Raw genomic sequence first — 15,344 nt, forward strand, 5'->3', positions numbered from 1 at the left:
TGAAGTAAAGAGAGAAGATGCCCAAAAACAAGGCAGTGCCCACAACGTTGAATCACAGCGCCACCAAGAGAATGGGTGCTTATGAGGAGTGTCGCAACGTGAAGGCCACATGGGAAAGAAAACAAGAGTGTCGCAATGCTAGGATTCAATTTAGGAATTTTTTTTTTTTTAATCTATTTATTCTAGGTTTTCGGTTGGCTATAATGATCAAATTTTGGGAGTTTTAAAGGCTTAAAGAGAGTGTTTTGAGCAGAATACTGAGGTCTTTGATACCAAAGTCGATGGGAGAACATTGAAGAGTCTATTCCACCATGGAGACAAGACTCAAATGCTAGATAACGCCTTTTTCCCTTTTGTATCTTGGATTACTTTCTCTATTTTTTCATTCTAATTAAAGCTATGTTCATCGAAGTCATGTTAGGTAAATTCTCATAGTTTTAGGAGTAGATGAATTTTTTAGCTTAATTAAACACTTTGCTTGTTGAATGTTAATTTCCATTTACACTTTCAAGCATTATCGTTTTTAGTATTTTTGAATGTTTGATCTGTTTGAATGATTTTATGATTTCAATTTTGCTTGATAGAGTAAACTTTAGATTAGATCATGCATGTTTGACTATCGTTTGAGCACACTAGCATAGTCGGATAATTGTAGAGGTTGTTATTGAAGAATCCTAATGCTTTGTTTCATTATCTAGTTTCAAGATATTAGTTATTAGAAAGCAATCGTGTTTAGTAATGCTACTGATAAAATCTATTCCTTAAAACGTCTCTTTGTTGATAATTTTCATATTTGATCACTTTATTTGTTTTCTTAGTTTAAATTAATTTATTTTACATCACGAGTCAGACCTTAAATAAAATTAGAACGACCTCTAAAATAACTAAAGAATATCAATTCAATTTCTTGAGAACGATACTTAATCAATACCATTTTAACTATATTATTATTTGACGCGTGCACTTATACATATCAATCCTATAAATCAATAATTAACTGAAAAACAATATTTTAAAGTCAATTGATTTCCTTAAAAAGTGATTTTGTAAAAATAAAAAGAAAAACTTCTTTCCTATCTCAATACTCTCATACGGAATAAGATTAAAAATTGGAAAAGATGGGAAATTATCCACCAAACGTCATTGAGTGAATTGTATTGTGCTTCTAAAAAGAATAGACGTATATAATAAATAAATAAATAAATAAATGCATGAAAGAGCGTATGTACAGAGCATGTGACGACAAAATCAGTCTTCTTTAATTAACGGAAAAATCGAATGTATTGAATTGGTACAAAGAATCATAGTATTAAATTTTAAGATATTTTTATTAAACCATTAAAAAAATTTACTAAATATAAAAAATAAGCAAAGTTTAAAAATCTTAAAATATTTATTTACTAATTTAATTATTTTAAATTTTTTTGTTTTATAATTTTTCTAAAATATCTATCAACATATTATCGATATTTCTATCTAAATTTCTATAAAATCAAGATGTGGATATTTTCATCGTTATTTTAAATTTAATAGAGAACAAATATGGTATTCATATCCAATTTTCAAATTCCTTTGGATTTCGAAAAGAAATAGAAGAGTAATAATAATAATTCCAGAATTCCTATCATTATGGGCCCCACATTCCCTTCCTTTGGATGCCACACTGTTTATCTATTTAGTATCCACCCTTTGACTACATATATAATATTAGATACTACTCACAGCGAAAAAAAGACAAATAGTCCATTCATTTTTCTATTTTCTTTTAATATTATTAGTTTCAACTAATTGTAGTTATAAATTCGAAATATACTCTAGTTGATAGAATTAATTAAGCGTAAAATGTTTAATTAAAAAACAACGATTACATGTACATAAATAATAACAATAATAATAATACATGCATGAGTTATTTAGGTTAAAACTACACTTTGATCCTGTTTATTTATTAAGCTCACATGTCTATTTTAATCTCTTTTATTGTAAAAAAAAAAATTATATGAACGTAGACTAGGTTTACTTAGAGTCTAACATCAAGTATGTGTTAGTTAAAAACAACTATTAACCTAACACATGGTTAAATGGTTGCCAAGGGTTTCTATATAACACACATTCAAAATTAGGATTATCTCTATATAATCATTTGTTGAGCTGTTGACAACAAATTAATAATAAAAAACAAACGACTCTAACTTTATGTTGGTTAAACTATATAGGGTCATGTTGGTAATTTTACTTAATCTAAATGTGAGCATGAATTCACTAATACACATATCTAAATGGATTATCCCGCTAATCATTTGTTAAACAGCTGATAATGAATTAATAGATCAATCTGTTGATTGTTATTTTACATTGTTTGAGCATGAATCAAAATGGTTTTAAAATACAACATAAATGTGAACAAGAAAAAGAAAGTACATGAACACAACTGGAATTCAAAAGTCAAGAAAAGAGTTTGATTTATATCTACTGATTCACGCGCTTTTAAAGAAGAAGAAAAGAGGAAATAGAATTTGGGCATATAATTTGGATTTAAAGTATATATTTGAAGAAATTAAGCAAATAATAAAGCCAAGTGTATGCTTGAGAACCCACCACACAACTCCACTTGGTGACACGATTCCACCGATTCGTCATCCTCAACTAATAGACTTCCTTCACATCTAGCCACGTCTCTCTCTCTCTCACTCTTTCCATTTATATATATATTCATTATATTTCCCGCCCATCATTATAATATTATCATCAAATTCATTTTTTGGATATGAGATTATAATGGATGGAAAGCCCAGAAACACGATCACCGCCAACAGCGTTGCTCAAGCCAGCTCTCGCAAGGGCTGCATGAGAGGCAAAGGCGGCCCAGACAACGCCTCTTGCACTTTCAAAGGTGTCCGCCAGCGTACTTGGGGCAAATGGGTTGCTGAAATTCGCGAGCCCAATCGCGGTGCTCGTCTTTGGCTTGGCACCTTCGACACCGCCCATGAAGCCGCTGTAGCTTACGACGCTGCTGCTCGTAAACTCTACGGCTCCGAAGCTAAGCTCAATCTCCCTCAAACTACTCCTCCTCCTCATGATCAGCTGTCTCAGTTGGAACACGGCGGTCAGCCTTCTCCAACCGCTACAACAACCATGAAATCGTTGTCGTCTTCGGTGGAACGAATTGGAGAGCTGTGGGGAAGTGAGAACGTGAATTTTGATGAGTCAATATGGAGAGAGGCTGTGATGTCTTTGGATTTTCCTATTATTCAAGATGATCAAGGGATTTTCTTTGATGGGGTCAGCAATTGGGACACTTTGCAGTGGTGCATGTGATCTTTGATATATGATTTCGTAGATACGTAGAGAATTATAGTCTGTATATGTTTATATATAGCTTGCTTTTTATATACATAAAATATATATATTTACACATACATGCTGCATGTGTGTGTGTGTGTATAAAAAATTAAATTATGAGTTAATTATCGGGTAATTATTGTGGGGTTTGTGTTATATATATGTATATACTACTACAAAGAAGATTAGAAACAAAAAGAAAAAGAAACATATTCATAGGTATGTTCTCTGTTACTTTCTAGCTTTTTATTTTGATAGATGCAAAATAAGTTTGAGTGTTTTTTTTTTTTTTTTTTCTTTTCATTTTTTCAGTTTTGGAATTTAATGATATGTCATAATTTGATCGAGTATATCAAGGCATATCTTTTCTGAAGTTGAGGTAGGTTGAAAAGCTTTTGATATTGTCCATAAATTGAGGGATTGTTTTTCCTACGTAAAGCTCTGTTGAGATAATTATTTCACGCTTAAGCTACCGACCAAATGTCAAAAGGGTTCGATCACTCCATATTTATCGACTATATTTATGTTATCTGAATTAAATGTTAACGACCTCTATAAATTAATAGAATTAGTTCAGAGAGGCGTGTAAAGTAAAATTCTAAGTCTTTGTTGCTTTGTAGTTTTTGTTTGTTTCGTAAATTAATAGGATGATGTTCTTTTCTTTTTTTTTTCTTTTTTCAAATGTAATCACAAGGCATGAGGGATGAGTAGGATGATGTTCTTAGTTTCCTTTTTTATTAAATTATTTGTTGATTAGACATGGCTTACATTTAACAGAAGATTACTTGGTTTAAGTTTATATTTTTTATGGCTTTGAGCTGTCGTGTTTGTAATTTCCAGGAGGTGTGATAATTTGAAGCCATACATGTGTACTAATATATATATACATAGAGAGGGAGGGAGGGAGGGAGAGAGAGTCGTTATGCAGCACGACCGTTTACCCTTGCAAGAAAGTTTGGATCATCTTGAGGAATGAACGAAAAATTTCTCAAGAATCTAAACCTCAAAGAAAAGTCGAGGTACAAACACTCAATTGACGAATTAGAAAATGCGAAAATGCAAAGGTTTTCAAAGAATGATGGTAGAGATTGTTTCGGGTGTAATAGCTGAATGTTCTAGAATTTCGGTAGATTTATTTTTATCTACATTGTTGGCAAATGTGATAGGTCTTAGAAAAAAAGAGGGAGATATTTTTCATTCAACTAAGTATGTCTTTATAGTTTTAAGCTATAAATGTCGTCAAAGGCTCATAACTTCTATAATTCAAAAATCACTATTGTTTAAAACTATAAATGTCGTCAAAGGCTCATAACTTCTATAATTCAAAAATCACTATTGGTTAAAAAAAATTAAAAGTTACGAGACCCAAAAGCTACACTAAATGTCACAAATAAAGTTTAATAATAATAAACTTTTCAATACCTCGTAAACTCCTCATTTTAATAAAAATCTCCAACTTGAGTGGTTTTGTAAAAATGTCCGTCGTTTGGTCTGGTGACTTGTGCTTACTCTTTCCATGAAATATCGGATTTTTTGCTACGGCAATGGTCGATTTGTTGTCAACAAAAATCTCTGACCTTCTATTTAAAACTTCAACTCTTTCACTAAGTTTCTTAGCCAAATTACATGACATACACATGAAGTTGCGACGTACTCTGTCTCGCATGTTGATAATGTGACTATGCAGATAATAATGTGACTATGGGTTGCTTTTTTGACATCCATGTGAACGTCGTTTCACAAATAAAAAATACAAACCCTGTAGTGTTCTTTCGATCATCTAAATCACTACTCCAATCACTATCACAATAACCAACAATATCAAAATTTCTAGAAGAGACATAGGAAAGACCATACCCAATCGTCCTTTTGATGTAGCGAAGTATCCTTTTTGTCATTTTGCAATATGTTGCTGTCGGTTCCTCCATAAATCGACTAATAATTCCAATCGAATAAAGAATATTCGGTCTTGTACATGTCAAGTATCTCAAATTTCCAACCAAGCTTTTCAAATATGTAGAATTTACCTTCTCTTCTCCATCTTGCTTGGTGGTTTTGACTCCAAATTTCATCGGTGTTCCAACTGGATTAGCATCATTCATATTGAACTTCTTGAGCACTTCTTTAACATAGCCCTCTTGGGATATAAAAATCTCATCTTCACCTTGTTTGACCTCGATCCCAAGATAGTAACTCATGAGACCAATGTCCGTCATTTCAAACTCCATTTTCATCTCTCTTTTGAACTCATCAAACATGCTAGGATTGTTTCCAGTAAATACTAAATCATTAACATATAAACAAATGAGTAGTATACTTTCACCTTGCATTTTGATGTAGAGGGCATGCTCATAAGGATATTTCATATACTTCTTCTCTTGAAAGTACTTGTCAATCTTCAAATTCCATGCTCTTGGTGCTTGCTTTAAACCATAAAGTGCCTTATTCAATCGAAGCACTTTATCTTCTTCACACTTGACTTCATAACCCAATGGTTATTCCACATAGACCTCTTCCTCAAGAATTCCGTTCAAGAATATTGATTTAACATCCATTTGATGTATCTTCCAATGATTATGGACTGCCAAAGCAATAATCAAACGAATAGTTTCAAGGCGAAAAACAGGGGCAAATACCTCATCATAGTCGATGTCATGTCATTGGCTATACCCTTTTACCACTAGTCTCGCATTGTGCCTCTCAACATTGCCATTGACTTTTCTCTTTGTCTTGTATACCCACTTCACTCCGATCGGTTTGTGCCCTTTTGGAAGATTGGTCAACTCCCATGTGTCATTTTTCTCTATCGCTCGAATTTCTTCATCCATTGTATCCTTCCATTTCTTGCTTGCAATGGCTTCTTGGAAACTAATAGGCTCACAATCACCAAAAAGACAATAGAGAATTATGTCATTTTGATTTTCATTTACCTCATTAAGTTCCCGTAGACTTCGAGCTCCTCTTAGGCCAATTTCATTCTCCGAATCGCTGAATGAACCTTCAGATGATGATCGATCGGTTGAATGAGGTGGCACTGGAATTGGCAAACATTCATCCATTTCATCCCTGATCGGCTCATTTTCATCGTCTTCTTCAAAATATGGAAGGAAATCATACTCATCCTCTTGTATATTCCAATCCCAAGAAACTTCCTCATAAAAAAAAAACATCACAAAAAATCATTACCTTCCCGTTCAAAGGATTGTAAAGACGATAACCCTTTGAACTTACATCATAGCCGATGAAGATGAGTTTCTCGCTTGATCATCGAGCTTGGTCCTTTTTTCTTCTGACACATGAGCATATGCAATACTCCCAAACACCTTAAAGTGATCAATCCCGGGCTTTCTTCTGTTCCATGCTTCTTGAGGCGTCTTGTCAAGCACACTTTCAGTTGGTGCTCGATTTGTCAAATAAACTGCACAAGCTACGGCCTCCGCCCAAAATTACCTCGTCATCTTCTTTGTCTTTAGCATGCTTCTTGCCATGTTCAAGATTGTCTGATTCTTCCTCTCCACCACGTCATTTTGTTGTGGTGTCCTTGGGACTGTTAACGGACGTCGGTTGCCTTTTTCATCACAAAATTATTTGAACTTATTTGATGTGAATTCACCACCTCCATCGGTTCTCATGACCTTGATTGTAAGGTTACTTTCATTCTCCACACGTGCCTTAAATCTTTTGAAGATTTCAAATACTTCTGATTTTTCCTTCAAAAAGTACACCCATGTTTTCCTAGAAAAATCATCAATAAAGAGAAGGAAATATTTACTTTTACCATGAGACTCTGGTTTGATCATTCCACACACATCGGCATGGATGAGTTCTAAAGGCTTCTTTGATCTTGTCATAGACTCCTTCGGAAAACTACTTTGATGATGTTTGCCAAGCAAACACCCTTCACACACTTGGTTTGGCTTGTGAATGTGTGGTAAACCTCGCACCATCTTCTTCTTCGACAAATCTTCTAGACTTCCAAAATTAAGGTGCCCCAACCGTAGATGCCATAGCCAAGAGAGATCTTTATAACACATCTTCAAACATTTTGGAACATCATTACATATATTCAAAGGAAACATTCATTTTTGGTCATGGAGACTTTAGCAATAAGTCTCTCATGATTATCCCTCAAATACAAACAATTGTTTTTCATTTGAACTTCAAAACCTTTCTCTAACAATTGTCCTACACTCAATATATTATTTTTTACATTGGGAATGTAATAAACATTTATGATATATTGATTTTCTCCATTTTTTAACTGAATGAGAATTTTACCTATTTCTTTGATGGCGGCCAAAGAATTGTCTCCAAAGGCAATATTATCATTCTCCATCTCGTTCAACTCCACAAACATCTCGCATTTTCCACACATGTGATTCGAGGCTCCTGTGTCAAGAGATCACATACTATCTTGACTCTCTTCTTCTCCCTTTGAAACCATAAATAAGGTTCCATTCTCCTCTGCATAATTGGATTGCCCTTGATGGTGCTAGCGGTTGATCGGTCCTGATGCTTTCGATCAATCGATTCTGTTTGAGATGAGTAACATCATTCACATAATGTCCATATTTGTTACAATTATAACAATTTTACCTGAGATTTATCTCTCCCAGACCTTCCACCACGTCTTCCATGATCTCGACCTCCTCTTCCTCTTGAGGATTCAGACGAGTTTTGAGAAACATCGGTGTTGGCTTCACCTCTTCCACCATGGCCTCGACCACCACGACCTCTTCCACGTCCATGACTATTCTCCTCCTTGATTTTGAGTTGGAGAAGTTGTTCAACGGTCTTTGTTTGCTCCATCCTCCTTTTCTTTTTCTTCTCATAGGCTTGTAACGAGCCTATAAATTGTTCAATTGTCATGTTCTCAAGATCCTGTGTTTCCTCGATCGTCGTGGCGATAATCTCGAACTTTGTATTTAGGCTTCGTAGAACCTTCTCTATGACACGAACATCGGTGATTTCTTCACCATTCCGTCTCAATTGGTTGACGACAGCCATTACTTTTGTGTGATATTCCGCTATCACCTCCGTCTCCTTTATTTATAAAGATTTAAACTCACCACGTAAGGTTTGCAACCGTACCTTTTTCACATGATTGGCTCTTCTATGAGTCGATTGGAGCTTGTCCCATACCGCCTTTGACGTCTTCACATTGGCGATGGTCTCAAACGTATCTTCATCCACCGATTGATACAAGATATAAAGGGCCTTCTTGTCCTTCTTTCTTGTCTCCTTTAACGCATCTCTTTGCACTTGATCGACTCCAACTTCTGCCTCTTAGAAACCGTTCTCCACGATCTCCCACACATCTTGTGCTCCTACTAACCCTTTTATCTTGATGCTCCAATTGTCATAGTTGAGCTTGGTAAGCATTGGTAGTTGAAGTGAACCTATCCCACCGTTGGCCATTTTTCTCTTAATATTTTTTATTAGCTCTGATACCATTATGTTAGAAAAAACATGGAGAAAAAATATGAAAAATGAGAGATATATTTTCCATTCAACTAAGCATACCTTTATATAGGTTTACAAACATAACCATAGAAATGCCAATGGTTTTAAGCTACACATGTCATCAATACTCATAACTCACATAACTCCTATAACTTAAAAATCACTATTGGTTACAAAAAACTAAAAGTCACAAAACCCAAAAGCCACATTAAATGCCACAAATAAAGTTTAATAATGACAAACTTTTCAACAATAGGTTAACAAAATTATTTTAAAAGTAATAACTTTTTAAGATTAATAAGTTTTTAGAAAAGTTTTTCTGACAAATTTATTTTAGGGTTTCTGGTAGATTTGGTAAAAATGAAAATGGTTACTTCAATGGTTACTTATTTAACTGTGTTAAAAATATCGTAAAAATGATTTTTTTGAAACGTACTTTTTCTCTAATTATTTGGCATTTGTCGAAATGAGTATACTGAGGGTTAGTGAGTTTTAGATTGAACGATAAAAAAACAAAAGAAAACTATAAAATTAAGAATCAATGGGAAGAAAAATACACAACTGACATATTTTAATGTGGTAAAAAACGTGGGTTCACTACAAGAATTCTAGACTTTAATGTCGGTTGACAACTGACATTAAAGATAGTATTATTAAAGCCCTTTAATGTCGGTTTTAAATCGACATTGAAGAGGGTGTATAAATAATTATTGTCCATTTTTTCAATTATTATCCCTTTTTTTGTATCATGTTCGTTTATTTCAGTTATGGTCCAGAATTATTGTCCGTGTATTCGATATAATTATTGTCCAATCCATTTTTAATGCCGGTCACAAAGTTAAAAACGACATGTCCCTAAAACCAAGGTAATCAACCTGTACATGCACAAAACAAATTCTTAATTGTTTTCACAAATCCATAATAATAAGTTACAAAAGAGGAATTAGAGATGATAATTTAACTCTAAAATCAAGGTAATCAACAAATTATCAAAACTCATAAGTGTTACATAGCACACACTTGTTTAAGTGTTACATAGCTCATAAGTTTTACTTTTAAACTATAAAACACAAATTAAAACTTGTAAATATCCCTCCCCCCTCCAAAAGAAAAAAAAAAAAGTGCACACACACTTGTTGTTATTATATAGTGAGTTATTATATAGTGTTTTCCAAATAGTCTTTCAATTGCTCCTTCATTATGTTCTCTCCACCATCCACCACACGTTTGATCCAAATTGAAAGCATGACTTCCTGCTGGCAGAGAAAAATTGGCAAACAACATATAATAAGAACTTATAAAAACATATTAAAGAATGTTGAACATCAGAAAAATATGTCATCTGTTCTTTAATGTTGCACATCTTCACAAACTTAATATACAATTCTAACCTTTCAAAGTTTATATAACAGAAGTTGCTCATAACAAAAAAAATATACACTAATTATTTTTCCTTAGCTAGAGTTGAGCTAAAACCAATAAGCCAAAAACTACTTAAACTAAGGTTATTTCCCTTTGCATTATGTTCATAGCCCACTCCAACTAATCCTAAAGTCCTTGAAACGTGTCTCCAAATGTCTCAAACTCTTTCCACCTTTGAACACTCTTGAGGTGCTTAAGATTATACCAAATCCAAGAAAAAACAAATTTTAAACATGGAATTTACAGCAATTGAGCTTTCTTACCTCAGGATACCTTCTACACAATCATCAATGAAAGTGAAAGATCTTGTTTGAAGACCATCTCCCCACATCTCAAACTTGTCTACAAAAGTGAGGGTCTTTCTGCAGAATGCAGCAGAAGCCTTTTCCCTTCCACCTATATAAATGAACTGATAGCATTAGATCTTACATTATGAATTGTCTAGAGATAACACAACCATTTCTTGCATTTGGATCTACCTTTCCATGTTCCAAATGGACCATAAATGTTATGGAACCTCCCAATTAGGCACTCAATACTGAAATCCTTAGTATAATGTTTGCACAACTCTGTAGCAAGCTTCTCCAAACCATAAGCATCTTGGGCTACGAAACAAACGTTAACACGGTTTTAATAAGCAGGCCAAACATATCTAGCAGTTTTTTCGTTTCCAAATCATTAACACCTAAGTAAATATGAACATCAGCAGGCCAAGCATCTGACTCTTTCAAGCTCACATTAGTTTCCAATGCTTAAATTCAGGGTAGATGCAAGCACTAGAAGAATAGAAAAACCTGTACTCACATGATAGAAGATCAAATTATCTGTTGGGTACTTTCTTTCTCATTGGTAGAGACAAAACCAACAACAAAGGAGGAAATAATCTAAGATTAAAAAGATTTAGAATACAAAATATTCCCCTTTAAAAAATTTCTTGCTCATTTTGACCCCACCCCCCACCGACAAACCATAACTCTAAAGTATAAAAACATTGACCAACCAACCTTGTACCATTAAAAATTCAAAGCATGCCTAAACACCATGAATTGAGAAAATTTTCCTTAAAAATTAACCTCTTAACTCCATTAATTCTTGCAGCTCCAAGCATATTGAAGCCGATCATGGTATTGTTATACATAATAACAGAGTGAGTGGACATGGTCAACTTTCTCAGTCAGGTTCATGCAATTATCCATAACTCTGAGATCAACAAGATAGAATTCATACATATCCCCTGTCATGTGTTCATTCTTCTTCCAATCAGAAGTAATGATGTAATGCCCTTCGCTCTTCAAATGCCTAACAATGTGCAAAATCTTCACAACTTAATATTCAAAATACACACACAATCAGTACAAAGTCATAATGGTCAAAATCCAACACACAACAAAAAAGAATTCCAAAGTTTATATCAGAATTAAATAAGATTGACAATGGATCAAACAAGCAGAAACAAGCAAACAAGCTTTCAGAATCACAATGTCCCCATGAAACTATAAACAGGTCACACCCACAAACTAAACATCCAAATGTCTAAGAAAGAAGCCAAAATAAATAATATAACCTCAAAACTTACAAATAAGTAACATATCATATTTATCTTAACTACTTCATCATTGAAAGTAGCACAACTATAAATGTTACATTGTATAAACATGGGGTAAGAACTCATACCTTATCTTTTATCTAACATTTTAAATTAAATAATACTCTTTGACCTGTTTACATTACCAAAGTGACTGAGGCTTAAAACATGTCATGTTTAATTCTTAAGTTGATAAAAAAAAAAAAAAAAAAAAAAAACAAACAAACAAACAAACAAACAAACTTTCATAATCACAAAGTTACCACAAAACTATAAACTTGTCACACCGACAAACCATATATCCAAGTGTCTACATGACACTTTAACAGCTGGATTGTAGGGTAAAACTCTCATTCTAAACACTAATCATCATAGGTCAAGTAGTACTTGCGAGCAACAAGAATCGATGCCTAATGAAAAAAAAAAAAAAAAAAAAAAAAACTCTACATATGGAAGAAAGATTGATATCCTATTTATTAAAAAAAAAACTTTCAACTTTGAAACTTTCACACTTACATTTGTAAAATCCACCCAACGCCAGTCATTTCATGATATCATCCAAATTCTTGAAGAGCTTCATTTACCATTTTATTACAAAATTGGACCAACTGCAAGAATTTCCTCAGCCAGTTTACTGTTCCTCTCTACTTGGTAAGTATGAATCCCTTCATAATTCTTCTTGAACAGACCCCCCAGCTTCAGTAGTATATGGTTATAGGCATCTTTGCCTGATCACTGTTGTTCAAAGGATCACAAAAAAAAAAGGTTTAAGACAAAGGATTGAAAGTGAAAATGTGATCAAAATTCATATTCAACTAGTCGTGTTTATTGGGAATGTACATAAATGGTAAATTTAAGGAAAATTTCTTGTAGTGAATGTGTTGGATCTAGACTTCCCCAAGAAAAAGTATAAAGAGGTTGTGATACCAAATCTTTACTCCTTTGTTGCACCTGCAAAACAAGAAAACTCAATAGTTGAATAAATGAGAGAATCTTCTTTTTCAAGATCTTGAAGAAGAGAAGCTTGGTTACCTAGATATGAGCTATGAAGACTATGAAAAATTTTCAGTAGCATAATGATGCTAGCACAACAAAACCAAAAATTTACCTTGAACCTGTTCAAAGAAACACACTCTTAATAATATTCCACAACCACTTGTTCTCAACAAAACTATTAGAATTCCCAAAAAATGAATATTCAAGAATACATACATCAATAAGCAAATTTAGCTCACAATGTACTTTAAATCTCAAAAGTTGTCACAAAAACAACAATGATTTACAAAAACTCTCCTTGTAGGTGTAAAGGTGAACGACCCTCATACCACTTTGGGAGTAAACCCTCATGGCTTTGTTTTTTGTTTCACCCCAAAAAGTCTCATACCAATAGAGATAGTCATCCTTACTTATATACCCATGATCCTCCTCTAATCTAACCAATATGGGACTTTGGTCGCATTTCCAACATGTCTCCATTGATATCTAAATATGATATTATACCGTTGTCTATTAATATTTTATGCCCATGATCTTCTATTCTTAGAGATTACAATAACTGGTGAGTCCTTCCTTAGGTAATGGGCGTTAGATCAACTTTGTTGGATTTAAAATTTTCTAATTGGTCAATTAAGAAGATAAAAAATTGTAACAATTCTGAAAAAAAAAAATATTAGGAGATATTAAGGTTAGATACAGAATAAGCGGGATTATATGCTGAAGTTGCCGCGTCCTGCATGTATGTCCACGGAATTTTAGAATATGTTTGAAAGTGATTTTAATACGGTAAAAATCATCTTTTTTCTTGTCAATATCATTTTTCTATAAAATAATGGTATCTGACATGAGTTAAAATTGATTTTAGAAAAATCTAAAATCATTTCAAATTGATTTTGGATGAATTAATTGATAGGTGATTTTTATTAAGTGATTGACCGGGAATCAGACCCAAAATGGTTATCTAATTCAATTTCTTTTTTTAAAAAAAATATGGTTGCTTAGCTATTTATTAAATCATTTAATTTTAATTTTAAATATTGTAACAAAAGATGACAGACATTATCTATCATTAAATTGTTAATAAAACAAACTACATAATCTTTTTAATTTCCTTTCAATATTTATTATAAACATTCACCTTACTTAAAATATCAATTATGCATATAAGATTTTAACAATAGAATAAATAAAAATAGATATTTATCATAATTATTTAGTTAAATAATAATTTCTCAAATAGAAAATACAATTTTAAGTAATTTGATAACTTTAAATTCATTTTTAGAATAAAACATAATAATATAAAATCACTTTTAAATATTTGAAAATCACTTTAAAGTTTGGAACCAAACATAATTGATGGTTTAAAGATCAATTTTACAAAATCTATTGTATCTAAATCTCTTTTTCTAAAATCACGATTCCAATTATCACTCTCAAACACACACTAACCGAAGTTAGAGCCTTCTATAATATCATTAATTGCTTTGCATAATTTGAGATCGATAGAGAGAAAAAGGAAGAAAAAACGGTGACACCGTACGACTTTTAATTCATAATTGTTAGAGACTCTGTCATGTCAGCTACCAAGGAAGAGTTAAGAAAACACATCAACTGAAGAATGTCATGTCACAGAGGTGAGTCATGAAGGAGTATTCGCTTAGTGCTCCAGAATTCTGTTAGGATTGAGTAATAACAAACAATTATTCATTCTCTATGTATTGGGTCATGTGTCCTCTTACCATTAGTCATTCATTAAATAATTTTTTAATTCTTTTGTATCCCTAAAATAGGGAATAGTACATAAATTGGGCAAGCTGCCTCTTTCCAAAGATATCGTGGAATACGAAGAGGCAAACGACTCATTTCCCTCTCTATCGTTTAGTTTTCCTGACTCTATCGTATACAATGAAGAGGTAACGATATAATACACTCGTTGTCGTTTAGCTTCTTGACTCAATCGTATACAACGAAGAGGTAAACGATTCAATACAATCTTTGTCGATTAGCTTCCTGACTCTATCGTGTACAACGAAGAGGTAAACGATACCAATCCCTTCCTCTTTTAATTTCTTAACTCTTTTGCCTTCCTAGACAAGCTACCTTAAAACAGCCAAAAATTCATAATTTGTCCGTGGTGTGAAGCAATATTCGAAATATGGATCATGTTGATGGAGATATTGACATCCAGATTATATGAAAATATCGATATTGATGGAAATTTCATAAAACTGAATGAAAATTGAAGGAAATTGATATAATTAATTATTGAAACTTTAACTGTGGCTTAATTAGATAGGAGTGTTTGTGGGTTAAATTAGATTGAGTTGAAGGACTTTTTAGACACAACCTAATTGTTAGAGTTGTAAATTTCTTGAACCCAAATAACCCTCGTAAAATGAACCCAACCCAACCCAACCATGAAGCATTTGGGTTGGGTTGGTTCGGAATAGTCGGATCATTTATTTAAATTTTTGTTCTAAAAAAAAGTAAATATTACGTAAAATTTTGATTTAATAATTTTCATATATTGAAT

The 15,344-nt window shown here is 32.8% G+C and overlaps 1 protein-coding gene and 1 pseudogene across 1 annotated transcript; one reads left to right on the top strand and one right to left on the bottom strand.

Moving 5' to 3' along the window:
- The first annotated feature begins 2,625 nt into the window (after positions 1 to 2,625).
- On the top strand, positions 2,626 to 3,456 carry LOC120086886 (dehydration-responsive element-binding protein 2D-like). The gene has a single exon (XM_039043702.1). It carries the CDS (start codon positions 2,779 to 2,781, stop codon positions 3,316 to 3,318), a length of 540 nt encoding a protein of 179 aa, XP_038899630.1. The 5' UTR covers positions 2,626 to 2,778; the 3' UTR covers positions 3,319 to 3,456.
- Positions 3,457 to 10,486: 7,030 nt separating this feature from the next.
- Positions 10,487 to 13,288, bottom strand: LOC120084837 (annotated as a pseudogene).
- Positions 13,289 to 15,344: the final 2,056 nt, after the last annotated feature.

Source organism: Benincasa hispida, chromosome 9, assembly GCF_009727055.1.
Source record: "Benincasa hispida cultivar B227 chromosome 9, ASM972705v1, whole genome shotgun sequence".
In the NCBI taxonomy this organism is placed as follows: Eukaryota; Viridiplantae; Streptophyta; class Magnoliopsida; order Cucurbitales; family Cucurbitaceae; genus Benincasa; species Benincasa hispida.

Bases quoted from the DNA above. Each gene is read 5' to 3' on its own strand.
- LOC120086886 (XM_039043702.1), top strand. From the start codon at position 2,779: ATGGATGGAAAGCCCAGAAACACGATCACCGCCAACAGCGTTGCTCAA.